The sequence below is a fragment of the Herpailurus yagouaroundi genome, unplaced genomic scaffold (genome assembly GCF_014898765.1).
Source record: "Herpailurus yagouaroundi ecotype Mexico unplaced genomic scaffold, PumYag 187, whole genome shotgun sequence".
In the NCBI taxonomy this organism is placed as follows: Eukaryota; Metazoa; Chordata; class Mammalia; order Carnivora; family Felidae; genus Herpailurus; species Herpailurus yagouaroundi.
In genome coordinates this window covers 6,729,619-6,751,219 of record NW_024412418.1, presented here as the reverse complement: position 1 = coordinate 6,751,219, position 21,601 = coordinate 6,729,619, and the positions used below count along the sequence as shown (strand labels likewise).

The 21,601-nt window shown below is 49.1% G+C and overlaps 1 protein-coding gene across 4 annotated transcripts in view; it reads left to right on the top strand.

The window, feature by feature from the left end:
* The window catches only part of CSTPP1 (centriolar satellite-associated tubulin polyglutamylase complex regulator 1), a 197,639-nt gene that overhangs the window by 174,925 nt on the left and 1,113 nt on the right, over positions 1 to 21,601 (top strand). The window contains exons 5-9 of one of the 4 annotated variants that reach the window (XM_040495277.1): positions 14,041 to 14,126; positions 16,124 to 16,319; positions 16,988 to 17,097; positions 20,189 to 20,252; positions 20,525 to 21,282. In XM_040495277.1, coding sequence (XP_040351211.1) covers positions 14,041 to 14,126; positions 16,124 to 16,319; positions 16,988 to 17,097; positions 20,189 to 20,252; positions 20,525 to 20,699 — 631 coding nt within the window. In that variant the 3' untranslated portion in view covers positions 20,700 to 21,282. Of the gene's footprint in view, positions 1 to 14,040; positions 14,127 to 16,123; positions 16,320 to 16,987; positions 17,098 to 20,188; positions 20,264 to 20,446; positions 21,283 to 21,601 lie in introns of those variants that run through there. The other 3 variants (XM_040495280.1, XM_040495279.1, XM_040495278.1) reach the window with 3 other exon arrangements.

Here is a 21,601-nt window from a genome sequence, read left to right as displayed (position 1 = left end):
CATTGGGCTCTGTGCTGGACATGAAGCCTACTTAAAACAAAATTCAATGGGCTTTTATTATAGTCACAGAGTACATTCGTATCCATCAGCACAATCAAGTTTAGAATATTTTAATTGCCCCCAAAAGAAATCCTGCAGTCCTTAGCCACTACTCCCCAATCCTTCCCTCCTCCCCAGCCCTGGGCAACCACTAATCTACTTTCTGTCTCTATAAATTTGCCTATTCTAGACATTTAAAATGAGTGGAATCATATAGTATGTGGTCCTTTGTGACTAGCTTCTTGCACTTGGCATAGTGTTTTCACGGTTCACCCATGTTGTAGCAGTACTTCATTCCATCAGGTATTTCTTGAATGCCAGGAGCGATTATGTACACTGGGGATACAGTGATGAATAGATGCTGTTCTTCCCCTCAAGGAGCTTAACATTAGGTGTAGAAGAGGACCCCTTTGGGCCTCAGTCACTGTCTGCCACCACTCTGTGACATCTCACCTTGGTTTCTGTCACTCCAGAACAGTTACTGTCCTCCTTTCCTGAAAGGTTGGTGGCAAGTTAATGAGGGTGACCTTCTGTAGGATTTTCAACCCCTAGCAGCCTCAGCTTTGCACTTGCCCCACCCAACTTCCAGACCCTTCCAAACAATTTGATATGTGTAAGCACTCAAGATTAGAAGTAACACCAAGTGGGGCGCCTGGGTGGCTCAGTGGTTAAGCGTCCAACTTCAGCTCAGGTCATGATCTAACAGTCCGTGAGTTTGAGCTCCGCATCAGGCTCTGTGCTGATAGCTCAGAGCCTGGAGCCTGCTTCAGATTCTGTGTCTCCCGCTCTCTCTGCCCATCCCCTGCTCAGGCTCTGTCTCTCTCTGTCTCCAAAAAAAAAAAAAAAAAAAAAAATTAAAAAAAAAAAGAAATAACACCAAGAATGAACTATTCTGACCTCATCAAGATAAAAAGCTTCTGTACAGCAAAAGAAACAATCAGCAAAACTAAAAGGCAACAGTGGAATGGGAAAAGATATTTGCAAATGACATATCAGATGAGTTAGTATCCAAAATCTATAAAGAACTTCTCAAACTCAACACCCAAAAAATAAATAATCCAGTGAAGAAATGGGCAAAAGACGTGAATAGACACTCTTCCAAAGAAGACATCCAGATGGCTGACAGACACATGAAAAAATGCTCAACAGCACTCATCATCAGGGAAATACAAATCAAAACCACAGTGAGATACCACCTCACACCTGTCAGAATGGCACACATTAACAACTCAGGCAACAACAGGTGTTGGTGAGGATGCAGAGAAGAGGAACCCTTTTGCACTGCTGGTGGGAATGCAAACTGGTGCAGCCACTCTGGAAAACAGTATGGAGGTTCCTCAAAAAATGAAAAATAGAACTACCCTACAACCCAGCAATTGCACTACTAGGTATTTATCCAAAGAATACAGGTGTGCTGTTTCGAAGAGGCACATGCACCCCAATGTTTATAGCAGCACTATTGACAATAGTCAAAGTATGGAAAGACCCCAAGTGTCCATTGACCAATGAATGGATAAAGAAGATGTGGTATATATAGACAATGGAGTATTACTCGGCAATCAAAAAGAATGAAATCTTACCATTTGCAACTACGTGGATGGAACTAGAGGGTATTATGCTAAGCAAAATTAGAGAAAGATAAATATCACTTCATTCATGTGTGGAGTTTAAGATACAAAACAGATGAACATAAGGGAAGGGAAGCAAAAATAATATAAAAAACAGGGAGGGGGACAAAACATAAGAGACTCTTAAATACAGAGAACAAACTGAAGGTTGCTGGAGGGGTTGTGGTGGGGGGCTAAATGGGTAAGGGGCATTAAGGAAGACACTTATTGGGATGAGCACTGGGTGTTAAACATAGAGGATGAATCGCTGGGATCTACTCCTGAAATCATTATTACACTATATGCTAACTAACTTGGATGTAAATTTAAAAATTTTTTAAATAAAAAAAGAATAGAAGTAACACAGTCATCTAAAATGCTCGGATTCTTACAATTATTGATACCAACAGACTTCAGCAGTGGTATCCCCCTAGCTGTGGCTGGAAGCAAAGCTTATCCCCTCCAGGAAGCCTGCTGTTTGATAGTCCATGCTGGTAGCAGTGTGAGGGGATTATGGGAATGCAGGTAGAAACAACAGAAGGGCCTAGGACAATCCTCAGGATGCTGGCTATGAAATTAGAGGTGAGGGTCACCTGGGTGGCTCAGTTGTTTAAGCGTCTGACTTTGGCTCAGGTCATGATCTCACACTTCAAGAGTTTGAGCCCAGTATCGGGCTCTGTGCTGACAGCTCAGAAAAGCTGCTTCCTGCTTTCGATTCTGTGTCTCCCTCTCTCTGCCCACCCACCCCTGCTCACACACTCTCTCTTTCTCTTTCTCTCTCTCTCTCAAAAATAAACATTTAAAAATATATAAAAATAAAAAATAAAATAAAATAAAAAGAAGTTAGAGGTAAATTCAGAACCAGGGGAAGTTAGTTTGCTCCCATGTATTAGGCTTTGTGTCAACCCCGCCTCCCCAATGCCATTCTTTGCTCACTCCACTCCAGCTGGCGTGTGGGTACAAAACTTGTCTATATCCCAGAAAGTGCTCTCTGATGGCGTAAGCTATTCTTACTTTGTCGCAAAGATCAAGATCCCAACTTCCTCACACAAGGCCAGGCTTCTGATCAAAATCGCAAATGGAGGTGGTTAGGCCTCCAAGGCAGTTACTGTTGCTAGAAGAGGCATCGCACTCTCCCATGTCATGGCTGGGCTTACTTTTCTCAGGGCCCTGAGGTCTGGGGACAGGCCACAGAAGGAGGCTCCAGGCTGCGATGATGTGTGCATGGAAGAATGTAATCCACACGCAGCTGCACAGCAGAGCCTGTTCGGGGGCACGGCGTCTCCACGTGTGCCTGACTCATGGACGGCAAGCACCGCGGCCAGGCCCTGGGGCAGCAGGTGTGAGCCAGAGGCACAGGAAAGATGGCAAATGGGCTGCAAGACAGGCCTAGCCCCAGACGCCCTCCACCTCGCACATTCCTGTAGCAGTGGGGGGGGGGGGGGTCATCAGAAGTTTTATCCTTAAATGATCACCACAGCATCTCTGTCTCCCTCCTCCTTGGACCGGGAGGCTTTCCTGAAGGTGAGAAGCACCTTGCCGTGTCTGGCAATTCGAGCCAGACTTCTTGAGTTCAAATCCTGGTTTCACAGTCCACCAGCTTGTGCCCTTGGGAAAGTTGTTTTGTTTTGTTTTGTTTTGTTTTGTTTTGTTTTGTTTTGTTTTGTTTTTTGAGCCTCATTCTCCTCATTTATCAAATGGAAATAATAATAGTTGTAATAATTGAAGAAGTACATAATGTGCTTAAAACAATGCCTGGCACAGAGTAAAGTTTCAATGTTAGAAGTAGTAGTCTTAACCCTGACCTATAAGAGCACAAGCATCATAGCATTGGAAAGACCTGGATGTACGTGCCACTGGGGCCCCATTAACTGGATGACCTTGGGGATTTCTCATAACTTCTCTAAGGCTTGTGTCCATATCTGTAAAATGGGGAATAATACTAACTCACTCCGAGGACAGTGTAACTTTCAACAACTAGAAAAAATATATATTTTATTTTATTTTATTTATTTTTTAAATATATGAAATTTATTGTCAAATTGGTTTCAAAAATATATATATTTTATGAATATATGCATATTAGCACATTGTAGACATTCAATAAGTAATAGTTTCTTGCCGTTAAAATAATGTTGGCATTATTATTATTACCAGATTTTTAAAAATAAACAAGAAGAAGGGCGCCTGGGTGGCTCAGTCAGTTAAGACATCCGACTTCAGCTCAGGTCATGATCTCACGGTTCGTGAGTTCGAGCCCTGAATCGGGCTCTGTGCCGAGGCTCGAAGCCTGGAGGCTGCTTCTGATTCTGTGTCTCCCTCTCTCTCTGCCCCCTGCCCCCCATTCATGCTCTGTCTCTGTCACTCTCTCAAAAATAAATAAACATTAAAAAATTTTAAAAAAATAAAATAAACAAGAAATTTGCCAGCCCCCTAAGGCAGTTATTTCTGGCCTTTTTTCACTTCAGAACACTCAGAAAATAATATACACATGACAAAAAGTCAGTAAAGATGACTTTGCCCGTGATCAGCCTGCAGGCTCTGGCCTCCTCCCTGCTGGGCCAAGAGGACCCTCACACCTGTAACCCGTTCAGGGTGCAAGTTGACACAGGGTCACCTGCGGGGCTTATTAAACCACAGATGGCAGACTCCATCCCCAGAGTTCAGGGGATCTGAGGTGGGGCTCCAACACTCATATTCCAGTGATGCTAATGGCCATCCACTTTGAGGAATATTGATTTAGTGCATTGAAAGCCAGTCTGATTCTGGCATTTTAGAATCGATCCCATCAAAAGGATTTACATTTCATTCTCTCCCTTGTCATTTTAAAACACAATTTACCTCACATCTCCCTCCCTGAAGGCCAGATTTCTAGTGAGTAATAATATGTGCTAGACACAGACAATGCCTGGAAAACACACAAACTCCTAAGGAATCTAGTTCAGACCTAGTAACTCATCCCAATTTAAGCGGTTCACTTTTCAGCTGGTCCCTGTGTCACAAAGGCAGGACTCAGGTGCTGGAGCCAGACAGCCCTGGATTCAAATCCCAAATTCTTTCACTTACTGGCCTATGACAGTGAGCAGTCTCTCTAAGCCTCAGTTTCTTCATCTGTAAAATGGAAATAATTGTAACACCTGCCTCATAAAATTGATTTGAGGATTTAATGAGATAATGCATGTAAAATGCCTGTCACACAGCCCTCAAAAAATATTACCTATTTTAGAAAAGTATAACTGGTAAATGGGGATTGATTCCTGTATTCATTTTTCAGCTGTTTCCTAAGCATCTTCTATATGCCAGACTTCATACCGTGCATGACAATACAGCTTTATGCTTTCTTGGTGTCTTTCTTTATGCCTCTCCCCTACAATAGCTTTCTGCCTGGATATCTTCCCCAGCTCTGACTTGCCATCTAACAGTATCACTCAAAAATAAATAAAAACATGAAAAAAAAATTTTTTTAAAGCTTTAAAAAGTTGATCTATAAAGAAGTAATACTTTTTAAAAATTTTTTAATGTTTATTTATTTTTGAGACAGAGAGAGACAGAGCATGAATGGGGAGGGTCAGAGAGAGAGGGTGACATAGAATCCGAAGCAGGCTCCAGGCTCTGAGCTGTCAGCACAGAGCCCGACACAGGGATTGAACTCACGGACCGTGATATCATGGCCTGAGCCGAAGTCGGACGCTTAACCAACTGAGCCACCCAGGCGCCCCTATAAAGAAGCAATATTGCAGAGCAGTAGGGAAAGGGGATCAATTCAAGAAGAATTGATGCGGCAGTTGGTTATTCACATAGGGAAAAATCAAGTTAGATTCCTACTCCATATCATATTCAGAAGTCAATTTCATATTCAGAAGTCAATTTCACATAGATGACAAGCCTAAATATGAAATGCAAAACTAAAATACTCTTAAAAGAGAATAGAGGAAAATATATTTATGGCCAACAGGTAGTAAAAGAATTCTTACGGTACGAAGAGCCCAAGCCCAGTGGACGAGATTGATCAACTTGACCGCAAAAAAAAATTGCATTCATTTATTCATTCAGTCAGCGTTCATTGCGAGTACCTTCCAGGTGCTGAGAACAGAGCAGTGAAAAAATACAGTCCTTGCCCCGCAGTAGAGCTGACTTTCTAGAGCAAAGAGAATTATCAGATAGAAAGCAAGAATTCCCTGATGGCAAATTGAACCCCAGCCATCCCTAAACCCCAGGACTACCAGGGAATTAAGAATTAAAATTCTCAGGGGATGCCTGGGTGGCTCAGTTGGTTAAGCATCTGACTCTTGATTTCAGCTCAGGTCATGATCTCCCAGTCTGTGCGTTCGAGTTCTGCATCAGGCTCTGCACTGACAGCATGGAGCCTGCTTGGGATTCTCTCTCTCTTTGTCTCTGCCCCTCCCTCCCTCTCTCTCTCTCAAAATAAATAAATAAACTTTCGGGGCACCTGGGTGGCTCAGTCAGTTGAGGGTCCAACTTCAGCTCAGGTTATGATCTCACAGTTCTGTGGGTTTGAGCCCAGCATCAGGTTCTACAATGACAGCACAGAGCCTGCTTTGGATTCTCTCTCTCCCTCTCGCTCTGCCCCTCCCCCACTTTGCGCACGGGCTGTGTCTCAAAAATAAACAAACATTAAAAATTTTTTTAGGGGCGCCTGGGTGGCGCAGTCGGTTAAGCGTCCGACTTCAGCCAGGTCACGATCTCGCGGTCCGGGAGTTCAAGCCCCGCGTCAGGCTCTGGGCTGATGGCTCGGAGCCTGGAGCCTGTTTCCGATTCTGTGTCTCCCTCTCTCTCTGCCCCTCCCCCGTTCATGCTCTGTCTCTCTCTGTCCCAAAAATAAATAAACGTTGAAAAAAAAATTAAAAAAAAATTTTTTTTAATAAATTTAAAAAAAGAATTAAAATTTTCAGTTCAACCAAAGATAACATAAACAAAGCTGAAAGACAAGTGAGAGACGAGAAGAGGAGATTTATGTGTATGTCTAACAACAGATTGGTCTGCAGAATTTTTTCTTCTAAAAAGAGTTTTATAAAGAACTCCTACAAATCAATAAGGAAAAGATGAAGAACCTCAGTAGAAAAATACCCCAAGGATATGAGCAGGCAATCCACAGAAAACTCTAACAGCTAATAAGCATATGGGCATATTTTCATGCCCAAACTCACTAGTAATCAGGGAAAGGCCAATGAAATTGAGATGCCACTTCACATCAAATGACAAAAATTTTAAAGTCTGATAACACCAGCGTTGGTGAGGATGTGGAACTCTCATAAAGTGCTGGTGGCAGCATAAAGTGGTACTATCACTTTGGGGCAATGTAGGCAAATCTAAAGAAGTTCACAGGTGTCCCTTGTTATAAGGAAATATGCAGCATTATTTGTAGTAGCTCCCACTGGAACGCTCTGCAAGTCCCTCTGCAGAGGAAAGGATAAAGTGCAGCAGCATCATACCATCCACAGAATTCTGTACACCAGCTGAAATGGATACAGGTAGAAATCTATGCACCAACACTGATCTGTCTCAAAACGTCAAGTTCCAGAATGATGCATAGAGTTTGAAAGCAAGCAACACAAAGCTAGATCATGTTTTAAGAATATAGGCATTTGTGTGAGTTCATGTAGTATTGAGAAACATGTAGAGCGATGCTAAACCGCCAAGTTTCAGTGGTGATTTCAGAGGAAGAAGTGTAGAGGGATGGGATGAGGGAGGGCGCGCAGGTGGCTTGAGCGTCATGTGTAACATTTTATAAAGCTTTAAAAATTGAAGCAAGGAGAGCAAAATGTTAAGGTGTATGACGTTGGCCAGGGGTACACAGGTTTTTGTTATGTTCTGGGTAACTTCCTGAAGCTTTAAATATTTCATTTAAAACAAAAGGCACGGGTAGCACTGAGGTAGGGAGCGATGAGTGGCAGGTGAAAAAAGTGTCTAGGGGAAATCGGCAGCCTGGAAAAGAAGCCAGGCTCTCACCAGTCCTGACCTAGAGGAGCTTGGAGAAGCCAGTGGTTCTGGAGTTTAAGGAGTTTGGGGACCAGACGGGGACATGAGGGCCTCCCAGGGCCATGCGTTGGATTTGGTCTTTATCCTAAGAGCGAGGAACAGTTCTCCCCTAACTATAAGGCTTCTTGGGAGGGGCTGGGATAATGGGGTTTGGATGGCTGTTGCTGGGCCTTCCAGCTCTCTGCAGGGTGTAGCGGATGAGGCCTCAGCTTCCAGCCCTCCTGGGGGCAGTCGCTGTGTACTTGCTAACAAACTGCGGGAGTGGGAGAAGGAACAGCGCCACCAGCAGGAAGATGTTATTGCCACTCGAGAGCACAGAGCCTACGGTTTCTTTCCAGGTGCAGCTGTGATTAGAGTCAGAGAGACCTGTGTTTGAATGACAAGTCTTGCACTTGTACCTGCAACCTTGGCCAAGTTTCTGAACCTCTGTGTTCTCAGCAAGATATTCATTGGACTTACCTCATAGGATTAGTATGAGCAGGAAATGAAATGATGGCTGTATATTGCTGACACAGTAAACCCCTAATGAATATTAACCATTGTTGTCTTATTGTCTGCACTCCCTGGATCAAGCTTAGGCACTACAGGGCAGGTGGGGTTTGGGGTACCCCAGGCTGGAGCCAGGGGAGAACAATGACCCAGACCTCCCAAGCTCCTCTGCGGGCCTGGACTTGTGGCAGCTTGTGCGACATGGGGGTGCATCCCACACAGTCCAGAAGAGGAAGTGTCACAACCCTAAGGAAGTGTCCCAGGAAACCTCGGCAGCAGCTTCTTCCCCCGACCTGCGGAAGGTGGCCAGCGTGTGGCTTCAACTTCACTCATGGCCGGATACAAAAGGACAGTCCCCCAAGGTGCACTGTGAGCCCAACAGGCTTTGGGACTCACCTCACCCCTGAGAGACCCTGGTCATGTGACCTCCTAAAAGCAGTGCAGCCATGGAAGGTGGCTCTTCTTTCTGGCCCTGGCCGAGGGCTGGCTTCCCCCCAAAGTGGACTCGAAACTGGATAGCTGGCTTCCGCCCGAGAGCCTCTGCGTGGTTGAGTGATGGTAGCACTTACTTCCTCTGAGCTATATTTCTGCTTGCTATTTTGAGTTCTTCCAGCACCTTAAGCCAACTAGAATACACTTATTGATAGCAACTAACACTTGTGAGTGTTCATCATACACTAAGCGCAGGACATCATAGGGACTTTTCACAAGAATCCCATAAAATAGGAATTATGATTATCTCCTCTTCTCAGGTGAGGATAATGAAGCTCAGAGAGAAAAGATAATGTGGCCAGTGAGTGGTGGAGCTGGGATTTGATCCCAGGGCTGCTAACCCAGAACTGTAGGTAAACAGGTGCAGCTCATGTCATTTGTCTAGGGACACTGACCCGGGGGTGAATAGAAAGTTGGGAAGTCGGTAGATTCAGACTGGAAGCTGTTGCTTCCCTGGCACCCACTTAACGCCCAGCCAGCCAGCCCATCCCAGCTGTTGGAAGTCAGCAAGGGAGGGAGAGAAGGGCCAGCCCCCCGGGATTAGCTCTGACCCTGCCAAGTGTTCTTTCTTCATTCCAGTTGCCTGCCCTGGACTCCACCCTTCACATGGTTCTGCTCAGAGCCAACCTGAACTGGACTGCCTTTACTTCTCTCCCACAGTCCCTCTCTCTAGTCCTAAGGCACGGCCTGCAAGGATCCTTCCATGATCCAATAGATTTGTACAGACTCTTGTTGGCAACAGCGCCTTGTTGGCTCCACCTCAAAGCAGTGGCCGCCCGGCTCCTCCAGGTGTCAGAAGCAGCTGGCACGTTAGCAGGAGGCCTCTGGCAGGAAGGGGTGTTGAGCCAACTGCCATCAACTGGAGAACAGCACATGTGGATGACCTCGTTTCCAAGAGATTCCTTTGTGAGCCCTCTGGGAGTGTTGACAAGTTTGAGTTCAGGATGAAGGAGCTGCCCACAGGACCGAGGGCCCACAGCCTGGGGTCGTCCCTGTCACCAAAAGCAAAGACAGACCTGTAGCCTCCTGCCTGCCTTGTCACAGTTCTTCCGAGATTCCAGTGCCAGATGCCCAGAATTTTCATGGGTCAGAGCAGTAGTTTGGAGATGGACACTGCAACATAGGATGCTTCTAAGAGCATTTTTCTAAGTCTTTCAGACTTTTCTGCAGCCACAGTCCTCCAAACAGCAAACTTCAGAACCAGCACTAACGGAAAAGCTGTTAGTTCTGGCCACCCTTGGGACGACACAGTCTGTCAGAGCTGGAGGAAGCGCTCTCATGCTTTTGAGTAGTACAAACCTTCAGGCTTCTGCTTGAATATCTCTAGCAACAGGCAGCTCGCTCCTTCACAAAGCAGCCAAAATCCCTGAGCTGGGCAGTTTGGAGGTCTTCCAGAACCAAGCTTTCGATCCCTGTGACGTCTTCCTCAGGGGCAGGCCTTCAAGAGTCAGGTCTCAGCCTGTGCTTCTTCCCTAGTTCTCTTCTAAGCTGAAGGATCAAAATGCAGTCATTTGTCTGATATCATGGTTTATAGACTCGCTAGCACTCTGACCCCCTCTTCCGTGACTCTAGTTTATTCCCCTTAAATGGACTGTCCAGAACTGAATGTAGTATCCAGGTGTCTCCTGGAGAGGAGAAAAGAAAAGAGTGCTGAGGCCCCTCTTCTCCGTTTAGCCACATATTTACTGAGTGCCTACTATGGGCCCTGCACACGCCAGGCCCTGGAATCAAGCAACAAGCTGAGAAACAGAGTTATCACCTGGAGATCTTATAGTCTGCGGGCAAAGACAAACACGAATAGTGTGAGGAGGTCACAGAGAACCGTGGAAGCTGGTAGCAGGGAGGCCAACCTCTACCTAGCCTGGAGTGGGGAAGGCTTCCCAAAGAGGCGTGATGTGAAGAATGAGTGGGCATCAGATAGGTGGGGAGAGTGGCATGAAAGGCCCAGAGCATTACAGGTAGAAGGACTGGCTGGTCTGAAGGGCATGAGGAAGGAGGGAGCACTGGGGAGAATGTTAGGGTCAGTGTGGAATACAGCGAGGGAGGCTGCCTGTGGCCTCCGGTGCATCTAGAGGGGTGGGGGGTGAGGGGAGACGGAGCAGATCACGTGGACTCATAAGCCAGGATAAGAGTGGCAGATCTTGTTCTAAGGTCAATGGGAAGCCCATGAAGGGCTTTAAACAGAATTGTAAAGTGGTCAAATTCACATCAGAAAAACCCATTTTTGTGACCACAGTGTGGATACTTAAGTAGAAGGAGGCAAGGGTAGTTGCAGAAAGCCAGGCAGAAGGTCATCCAGTGGCCCACGAGAAAGACACGGAGGCGGGCACGGGCGGTGGCTGTGGAGGTGGCCAGCAGTCAGCAGATTCAGGAGACATGTTAGGGTGGGATTGCTGGACCTGGAGAGTGATCGCTGTGGGTCGGGCAAGGGAGGCAGTTTCCAGGAAGTCCGGAGGACTCCCAGGTCTCTGACTGAGCAGAGTAGGGGGTGGTTTTGCCGTTCATGAAAGCTGAGATCCAGTTGGCCTTTTTGGCAGTCAGTCGCACTGCCTGCAGTCAAGAAAACCCCTCTGTCCTCTGCACGCATGCTGCTGGGATCCGGCCACATGTCCCTCAAAAAGAGAGCCCCTGCCACTGTCTGCCTCCCCCAGCCACCCTGCTGGTCCCTCATGACCGGTGTCCGTTTCAGCCCACCGGAGAGCCAGGGTCGAGACCAGCGCGCACACAGGGCTGAGGCTGACACGCTCACATGGTGGGTCTCCTGCCCTCTGACGGCTGTGCTCTCCCTCCTCCCCAGCTGCCTGTCTTAGAAGAGGCTGCTAATGTTCATAGTTCAGAATGGCCGCGGACAGAAGGCTGCAGGCCAGTTCCGAAGCTGGAAGGGCGGGCCTGTTTGCAGCTTCTTGTCCTCTCTGTGGCTGAGGGACGACGATGCTTACGGCAATTGGCTTCAAAGCCCTGGTGTGGCAGGGCCTGTCTCGGGAGCATGCTGATTAGCAAGAATTACAACTTCTGGAATTAGACAGTGGTGGTGGTTGCACAACTTTGTGAATATACTAAAACACACCGTACACTTTTAAAGGGATTTTATGGTACTTGAATTATATCTCCGTATAAATGAAGAAATAGATAAAGAAAGATATAGTGCGTGGAGGTAATTGCTATAAACAGGAGCACTGGGTCCAGGTTGATGATAAGGAAGAGAAGCCAAGTAACATCTTCAAAGGCTTTGACTCCCCTTTGTGGTTTCCTGCTTGGGGACGTTCTCAGCCCAGTGCTCTTCCCTAGTAATTAACTTCAGGCCATTCGGGTTCTTAGCCGTCCTGGGAGTAGGGCAGGAAGGAAAGGTCACTGGCGTCCTTCCTCGGGGATCTTTTTCTTCTCTGCTGAGCCGGGACGGAAAAACTTTGGGGTGGCTCTACCCGCCTGAGTGCTCTGGGAGAGCTTGCTCTTCCTCTGAAGTTTGGGTGTCTTTGCTAACCCCGGTCTGCCCTACCCCACTTCTCTCTGCCCTTTAGCGCCTCTCCCTCCCAATCCGGATATCAGAATCTGGGCTCTGTGCCCTCTCGCTTCCTTTTTGCCTGCCTGGGTTCTCATGGGTAAGAAGAAATGGGGGCAACTACCTGGTCTGTGGCTCAGCATTTGGTCCGAAGAGCTGCTGATGGAGGGACCAGGGCGCCCTCCTGTGACCATCAGCAGCATTGCTCCTTCCCGCCCTCTGGCCTTGAATTTTTTCCAGCTAGAATTTGAATGCTCAACTCTGGTAGTTGGGGCAGCCTTTTTCTTCCCCAAGAGACGCATGAGGAATAGTAAGCCCTTAAAATATAGGAGAAAAGAAAGAAGATAAGTTAACCACAGAAATTAAGGAATAAAATGTTAGTGTTTATATTCTGTATCTTTATTTTAAAAGAGGCAGTGTGACCTAATGGAAAGTCCCATGGCCTGTGGAGTCGAGCAAACTCATCAGCTATGTGGTCTCAGCAAGGTGACCTCTCTGCTTAGTCCCTTCACCTGTAAAATGTACATAATTGCAAGGCCTACCTCATAGGAATGTTGTGAGAGAAAATTTAATATAGTTAAATACCTTGCACAGTTGCCTGCTATGAAGTAGGTACTCAGTACGTGCTGCTTCTATTGTTGTCGTTATTAGAACTAAAGACTAAGAGGGGCACCTGGATGGCTCAGTAAATCGGATCTCAGCTCAGGTCTTGGTCTCAAGGTTGTGAGTTAAAGCCCCATGCTGGGCATGGAGCCTACCTTAATAATTAATTAATACAGACAGACAGACAGACTAGATATAGGAGCATTTTCTCTCTCCGCGGAGATCTGAAACCAGGGCCAGCTGCCTTGCATATTGCAGGGACACCTTATGTTATATTCCCTCTAAAGCCCCCCCCCTCCCCCCACCACCAGAGGTGAGCAGTGCTGGCTGGCTGTCTCTGGAGCTGATCCAGGTGCCAGTTTGGGGATCCTCTGACACAAGGAGGTAAAGATTAACAAAAATACACAAGAGAGCAGAATAAAACAGTTTTGTAAAAAAGGAAAGAGAAGGCCAGTCGGGCCAGTCAGAAACAGGTTGGGGGCCCCTCTCCCCTTCAGCAGATAGCTTTGGCACCCTGCCTGGCACATGGATAGAGCCCAGCAAGTGCTGATTTCCTTCCCTTCCTGCGCCCTCCTGGATGAGACCCTGAGCACGGTATGAACACGGCCATGGTCTGATCAGTCAGATGGTTTTCTTCCTATGAGGTGGGAGGGCCCTGGAGATGAGAACCCAGGGGGTGGTCCGCTTGTGGGAGCAGAGAGCAAGGAGAGGCATGGCCGCCACGGCGTCACAAGACGGGGTGTGTTCTTTGACCCTCTCAAGTGCAGAGGCCCCGGTAGCTCTCTACCCTCTTCCCTTGTCTGCCTTCTGTGTCCCAGGACGGAGGTGCCTGTAGTCGCTTAGGCCCTTGGAAGCGTATTAAATCTCAGTGCCACTTGCCAAGACCCCTTTAGGCTTCCTGGCTGTTCTTTTTGCCTTTTCTGCCCAGTTGTATTTATTCTGAACTAAATGGTCCTCACTGCTGGATGAAAGGATTTACTGCTTAAGTATATGAAAAGAAGTCTTGGCTGTATTACAGTTGCACCTCTCCTTGATGCCCCCCGCCTCCTTCCTCCCCTTGCTCCATCCGCTAGCTGGTGCCACGGAGACTGACCCGGGAGCCTGTCCTTGGTCGTGTGCTCAGTTCAGCTTGGTGGCAGAGCCCAAGTGACGGAGAAGTGAGGTGACTGGGAGGAGCTGGCTTTGGGGACCTTTCCCGAGTGTCTTGCTGCGCCAAGAAAGACTGTAGCCCCAGAAGGAGCTCACTGACATGCTCCCCATCCCCACCCCCAGACACATTCTCTCACATCTTCTCTCTTTTTCCCCCCTCAGGATTGTGCTCATGGATGACGCCATGGACTGCTTGATGTCTTTTTCAGATTTCCTTTTTGCCTTCCAGATCCAGTTTTACTACTCAGGTGAGAGCTTTCCAGGGCCCCATGTGGCTCCTGCCAGGGCCACATCTGCCTGTCCTGCCCTGGTACCCTTTCCATCTGGTGCCTGGCACACACATTTCCCTCCCCCACTCCCTCCGGTGGAGGCATGCTTCGCCGTGGGGCCCGGGCAGGATGTCTAGTTCCCACAGGTGGTCACAAGATTCAGTCTGTGGAGCCTACTCTCTCCGCCTCCTCAAGTCACGAAGACCACCGTGTTTGCAGTCAGCAGTGCGGCAAGTCCATCTGGGTGCTAATAGCAATGACTAGAACAATGCACGCTACTGTAACAGTACGCAACAGATTCACCATTTATCGAGAACTTACCATGTGCCAGGCAGAGCACTGACTTTAATCCTTATGACAGCCCTAAGAGATGGGTCCTGTCAGAGATAAGCTTAGAGGTGAGGAGCCAAAGTCTCAGAGCTAGTGAGTGGTGGAGCCCAGACCCGAACGGAGGGCCCATTCCAGAGCCGGTCCTCTTAGGCGCTGTGCTGTATCACTGCCACCAGGGGGCAGTGATCTCCCTTGGCCCTGACTCCCGTGTGTGGGCACACATCCTCCCACCCACACAGCTTTTAATAAGCAGACACCAGTCCTGTCTCACTCACATGCCCGTTCTGCTCCCCATACACACCAGCTGTGCCTTTAAATCCTTTCTGGAATCAGGTGTAATAGATGAATAAATACAAACGGACACCAGCTCCCACAGAGCACACAACGACATCTAATGGAGTGTCGGGTTCAGAAATTGCTGACTGTGTCCGTAAACAAACTTGTTTCAAACGGGCTCTTCCAGTAAACAGAAGGCTGTCCTTGGAGCCTGGACATGGCCTCCCTGCCAACCGGTGGCCCCAGCCAGCCCTGGCCTCTCTCAGGCGCCACATTCTGTTTTCTTGATGGCAGCCCAAGGGCCTGAACCAGCAGGGGCTGGAGCCTGGGGTCTTGCCACCTGCTCTTAACAGCTGCAGGCATCTATTTCCCATTTCCCTGAAGCTCCTGGGCCCTGGAGAAGGAGGAGCTGTGTCTGGGAGATCCTTCCGGGCCTTCTCGCAATGCCCCAGGGCCGGCCAGCAGCAGTGTGTGCCAGTCAGCGGTGAAATGGGCCACAAGTCACTGGTTACTAACACTGGCTCGACTCCTAACATTTGCAAACACTTCCAAATGTGTAACAAATGAGCAGCTTGTGGCGTTCTTTTCCACCCTGGTATTCCGCCATGCTTTCCGGAGTCAGAGAAGCAAGCAGCCTCGCAAGGGAGATGGGGCTCACCAGTGGAAGTGTGCACATGTTAGCTCTTTAAAGGGTACGTGTAGGGCGCCTGGGTGGCTCAGTCAGTTGAGCTTCCGACTACGGCTCAGGTCATGATCTCACGCTTGTGAGTTCAAGCCCCACATCGGGCTCTGTGCTGACAGCTCGGGCCTGGAGCCTGCTTCAGATTCTATGTCTCCCTCTCTCTCTGCCCCTCCCCCTGCTCATGCGCTCACGGTCATGCTCTCTCTCTCTCTCTCAAAAATAAAGAAACGTTAAAAAAAAAAAAAAAGTATGTATAGAATTTAATATGTGCCCAGCACTGTGTTAGGTGCTGGGGCAGGAAGGCTGACAAGGCACAGTCCCTACCTTTATACATGGATCTTCCGCTCCAGCTGGAAGGCAGAGCAAACAAATAATTATTCAGAAAATTCATGGTTGGAAAAGCGCTACAAAGAAGCACAGGTGCTCTGAAAGTATGTAATAAGGCCTCTACTTGGTCTAGGAACAAGTCCCCGGAGGAGGGACACTGAGCTGAAACACACGTTCATATCATTGCTCATGAGTGCGGTGGTCACACAAGGTTGAGGGCTCCTGCTCCCAGCCACCAAGCACTGAGCGCCAAGGCTGGGGAGGAGCTGAGTTAACAGGAAAGGAAGGATCCAGTGAAGGGACGAAGTGTGTCCTCCTTGCCTGACCTGCCCACCCCCTCCCCCCCAATCATGGTACTCAGAATTCCTGGAGAGTGTGGCTGCCATCTATCAGGACCTGCTGGCAGGCAAGAACCCCAACACAGTGATTGTGCCAACATCATCCAGTGGGCAACACCGCCAGCGACCTACCTTGGGCGAGGCTAGTATGTTGGAGGGAGTGGAGGCATCACTGTTCTACCAGTGCCTGGAGAACTTGTGTGACCGGCACAAGTACAGGTAAGAAATGGGTACGTAGACCCCCCACCTCAGCCCCAGGGACTGTGGGCTGCTGGCTCTGGAACAGATCTCTAGCAGATGTTCTGATGGATCCGGGGCTTCTAGAGCCCTTGATGGTCATATATAAATGAGGACAGTGCCATCCGCCCCAGACCGGGCTGTTGACCAAACAACATCCCAGGTGGCTCACTTAGGGAAGATCACTGCCACTTCCAAGCTGTAGATGACCAGCTTGGGCCCCTTCTCCTTGCCAGGAGATAGATTGGCCTTAGCTTTGTACAGAGAAGGGGAAAACATTCACTGTACAAAGAATTCACTCTGCAGAGAGGGAGGGTTAAGCTGTCCCGTGTAGCACAAAGTCTCCTTAGAGACAGAGCAGCCAGTTTGTGGTCTCCTCCAAGATGTGGTTGCCATCCACTGCCTCTTCCCTGTTCCCTCCCTCCCACTCCCCTAGTGAAAGCACCAGGTAGGCAACATGCCAGCCCTTTCTGTCCACAGTCAAGGCCTTGCTCTAGAGATCTGCCATGTTCCTCCAGGGTTTTAGGACCCCCAGGGAACACAGGGTCCCTCAGTCCCAGCTTTGGGCATCCTCCTAAGCCTTCAAGTATGGATGGAAAGATGTCAGACTTGCTGGTCTTTGAATCTCGTATCTGTATTCTCCCTTCTAGCTGTCCACCCCCAGCACTTGTCAAAGAGGTACTAAGCAACGTTCAGAGACTGACCTTCTATGGATTCCTTGTGGCTCTTTCAAAGCATCATGGAATCAACCAAGCCCTGGGTAAGCCAGAGCTAGCTATGGCTAGCCTCTCCTGCTCCCCCAACACTAAGCCACGTAGGAGCCAGCCGCTATTGGCAGACATGGTCCCATGAAGGAGGGGGGACATCACCACCTGCACCGTGACTTCTGAGACCTAGGGACGGAACTCTCAGGGCCAGACTCTGAGACCTAGGGAGCCAGAACGTGCACAAGAAAGACTGTGCCCTCTTAGGCCTCTCACACTCCCATGGTAAGGGACAGGGACAGCCTTCCCGCCCAAAGCCCTGCCCCGACAGGAAGCAGCCTCTCTGTGGCAGAGGTGTGGCCGGCCCCTCCCCAGAGAATCCCCAGCTCTGCTTTGGGGAGTGGCCTGCAGGTTGGGCAGACACAGGGCTATTTACTGGGTGGCTTTGGAGATTATATATCAAAGAGACCTGAATCCCATTTGTAAGCAGGGCAAAGGTGTGTCTGGGGAGGCCTTTTTTCCCAGCTGGAAAGAAAAAAGAAAAACAAAAAACAAAAAAAAACAAAAAACCTGATTAATCTGAAAGGGAGCAAAAAAGGGGGGCGGGGAGAGAGAACTGTACTGGCCTAGTTTTTCCTGTCTGTCGTCTTTTCTCACTGGCTGGCCTTCTCCACCCACCCCACTCTTCTCCCTCTCACACCTGCTGCTCTCCCAAGGGAAGAGCCACCCGGCCACCATCCACCAGAGCTGGAGGGATTGTTATTTGTCTCGCTCTTCAAGAGGTATCCAGGTGTGTTTGAGGCCCCAGGTTCCTGAGTCTCAAAGAATACATAACCTTCCCCTTCCTCCGGCCACTTGAGGGAATGGGGTCGAGGGAAGGGAATTTAACATTCTTTAAATGCCAGCCATTGTAGGCCTAGTACAAACTAGTTGCTTTAGATCTTATGTGGTATGAAGCCTGCTGGGGATGCACACGGGATGCACACAGCAGGACTCATGGAGGGCTCACTGAGGCGTGATGCTACCTAGCAGCCTCGTTATTCTGAGTTGATGCTTGGGGTGTGCATGAGCCTACGGACGCCTCAGCTAAGTGACGCTGTCGCCAAGACCACCGGCTGGACCAGAGTAGAAAGGCAAATAGGAGTCAGAAGTCAAGAGTAAGGGGACAGCGGGTGGGGTTGGCTTAGGGTTTCTTTCATACACCTAGGTAACTGACTGCCCTGCCTCCCTTTCCACCAATCAGCTCATAGGAAGAGAAAGGAAAAGCTAACTAGGTAAGATCACAGCCCGGACTAACCCCACGTGCTCGCTTTTTCTAGGGCCTTTAAAAAGGGCACTCAGTCAACCACTTTTACCAACACTAATGCCGGGCTGGGTTGAGTGGGAGATGGAGAGAAGCATTGCCCTCACCTGCATCTCCAGTGTAGGAACTAGAGATCTGGAGATCCCCAGGGTGGAGCCAGTTGTGGAGAAGGGTTGTCCTGTTCCTTAGTCCTCAAGGCACCCGCCCCCCCCCCCCCACCACACACACACATTCATGCACACAAAATGAGAGGGCTCTGAGGGACACACTTTGAAAACCACTAAGGAAGAGCAAAAGGGGCCAGGAGGCATCATCTGAAAAGCTCTGGAAAAGTAGGGAATTGGACTGGAGCCAGATGGTAAGTTTAAGATTGTGGCTTTCTGGACACCAGCATTGTTAACTGCCAAATCTATGTCCTGACCACCAGTGGGCTTTTCCCCTCAACAGTTTGCTGGCGAGAATCTTTCCATCTGCAGACTTCAGCTCCCCCTTCCCTCCACTGTTAACGGCTCCAAGGAATATCCAAGACTGTCTCCTCTCACCATCCCCAGTATCAAAGCATTACTTCCTTTGGTTTGTAGCTGAGGGAACCAGCTCAGAGAGATTGCAGCTGAGCAGAGATGAGGCAGATCCCACCCCCCACCCCCCACCCGGCAACTCCCCGCCATGCAAGACTTTGGTCTGATTCTGACCCAGTCTTCACTTCTCACCCCCGAGACCATCTTGAGGAGCTAAGGCACCAATATTAACCATTCTGTCTCCAAAGTGAGGTCACTCTGATTTGGGGGCACAAAACTAGATAATTTCTGGTTTCGGGGGATTAGCTGGCCCATACTCTGTGTCTCTGGCTCCTTTTCAGCCCAGTATCTGGGGACTCAAGGAAGGAACTGAGCCCCCTACACAGCTCACAGCCCACCACCTAATCTTGGAAGGAGATTGCCCTGTTGGTGCAGTGACCTTGAGGTTTGGGGATGTCTCATAGCTGTGATTCTTGTCCCGAGTTGGAGAGGGTAGGCACAGGTTCACTGAATTTATAAGTAGCCCCAACTTCCTGCCCCCACAGCAGTTCTCGTTTTAAACTTTTCTTAAGAGCTCTTCCCCTTGAACAAGTCACGAGATTAAAAGATACAGCACAAGGAACACAGCCAATGATACTAGAATAGTGCTGTATGGTGACAGATGGTAGCTACACTCGTGGTAAGCACAGCGTAACGTGTAGAGACGGTGAGCCACTATGTTGTACACCTGAAACTAATGTAACATTGGGTGTCAACTATACTTAAAAATAAAAAGAATTTTTTTTTTGAAAAAATTTTTAGACTCTTTTTTTTAACGTTTATCTATTTTTGAGACAGCATGAACGGGGGAGGGTCAGAGAGAGGGAGACACAGAATCTGAAACAGACTCCAGGCTCTGAGCTGTCAGCACAGAGCCCGACGCAGGGCTCGAACTCACGGACCGCGAGATCGTGACCTGAGCTGAAGTCGGCCGCCCAACCGACTGAGCCACCCAGGCGCCCCTAAAAAGAATTTTTTTTTAAGGGACACGTTAGGGTGCACCAAGGGGCTCAGTCAGTTGTGTCCAACTCTTGATCTCAGCTCAGGTCTTGATCTCAAGAGTCGTGAGCTCAAGCCCTGAGTTGGGCTCCATGCTGGGTGTGGAACCTACTTTAAATTTTTTTTAGAAAGAGCTTTCTTAAATCTTTTAGATCAACCCTCCCCGGGTCAGCAGAGTAGGTAGACATGAAGGTGAAGGGCATGGAGGCACCTGCTGGGAATGGAGCTGACTGGAGCCTGCCTGAAAGACACTCAGAGTAAGTTTTGTGCCCCCCAATTTTGTCCTAGGAGCTTTGCCTGACAAAGGAGACCTAATGCACGACCCAGCCATGGATGAGGAGCTGGAACGACTGTAAGTGTCAGGTGGGAAGAGGCTGCCCCCTTGTGGGAAGGCTATACCTCAGTCGGACCTGGCAGTGTCCTATTGTGGGTGACGGTGCTTGTCCGCAACATCCCCATCATTCAGGGAAGGGTTTGGGTGCTAGCAGAGGCCTGAGGTAGCCTCTCTTTGAGTCCTTTGGGAATACAGCCCATGGTTTCATCCAGATTCAAGAGTGAGCATGGAGGTCCTGGTCTCTAGAGAGGAAGCACCTGGCTGCCTTCTGGGCTTCTTCCCTCCTTCAGGCTTGTCCAGATCCCAGGCCTAGTCAACTCGGCCACTGCCAATCCGGAGGCCAGCTGCCTGCCTTCCCGAACCCCTCCCCGGGTTGGCTCCCCCTGGAGACCCCTCCATCATGCCCGCAAGATGGATGCAGAGAGCGATGGCTCCACTGAAGAGACGGACGAGTCCGAGACTTGAGTCTGAAGGGTCCTGTCCACAACGCCTGTATCCAGCTCCCACCTACCTAGCCCTTGGGCCTCCCAGCCATCCTCCTCTCCCACTCCTGTGCCATGCTGCCCTCTGCTGGTGAAAAGCTTGAATAACAACAGCCCAAGCCCAAAGACCAGCCAGAGGGGTTCTGGGATCAGCCAAGCCAAGCAGTGACCCTGAAAAGTAACAGCCTACTCTCCTTGGCCCTGTCAGCCTCTGTGCTTTAGGCAGGCCCCAAGCTGACAGCAGACTGAGCTGAAGCCACCAGGAGGTGACTTGGCTTTAGTCTTTTGCTGACAGTCCCCGCATAAAGGTGGTCTCCTCACAGCAACTCCAGGAAGGGGAGAGACCATGAATAACCATGCAGGGCCTTGCATGGTCAAGGGCAACACCAGTGATGCAAGTATGGGGTGGACATAAACATGGTGGCCTTCTGCTGGAGGAAGAGCCACTACCATGATATGATGAAGGGTAGGCAAGAAGACAATTCCACTTTCAAAAACTGCTTCAAGTCTCCTCTGTGTCTAATAGTTAAGTATGTTAAATGAATAAAGTCCCTTGTATCCAGTAAGTGGTGAGTCTAAAGCCACTACACTGAGCGGGTGAAGGGAAGGGGCGAGTTTGGGTTTTGGGTGCTGAGTCCCAGCTATCCTAGCAGGACTGGGAGGCAGGGGCCAGAGGACCACTCAAGCCTGGAGACGAGCCTCAAATGAGCCAAGAGGGATTCAACTCGGGCACAGGACAGCAGCCTCTCAGAGGAAAGATGCTCACAGCTGGAATGGGCCTTCAGAAAACAAGCCCAGAGGGTTCGAGGCCAGGTTCAGAACTCGAAAGACGCTGACCCCAAAGGGTTAGCACTGCAGAGTCTTCTAGCCAGAGTTTCATTAAAC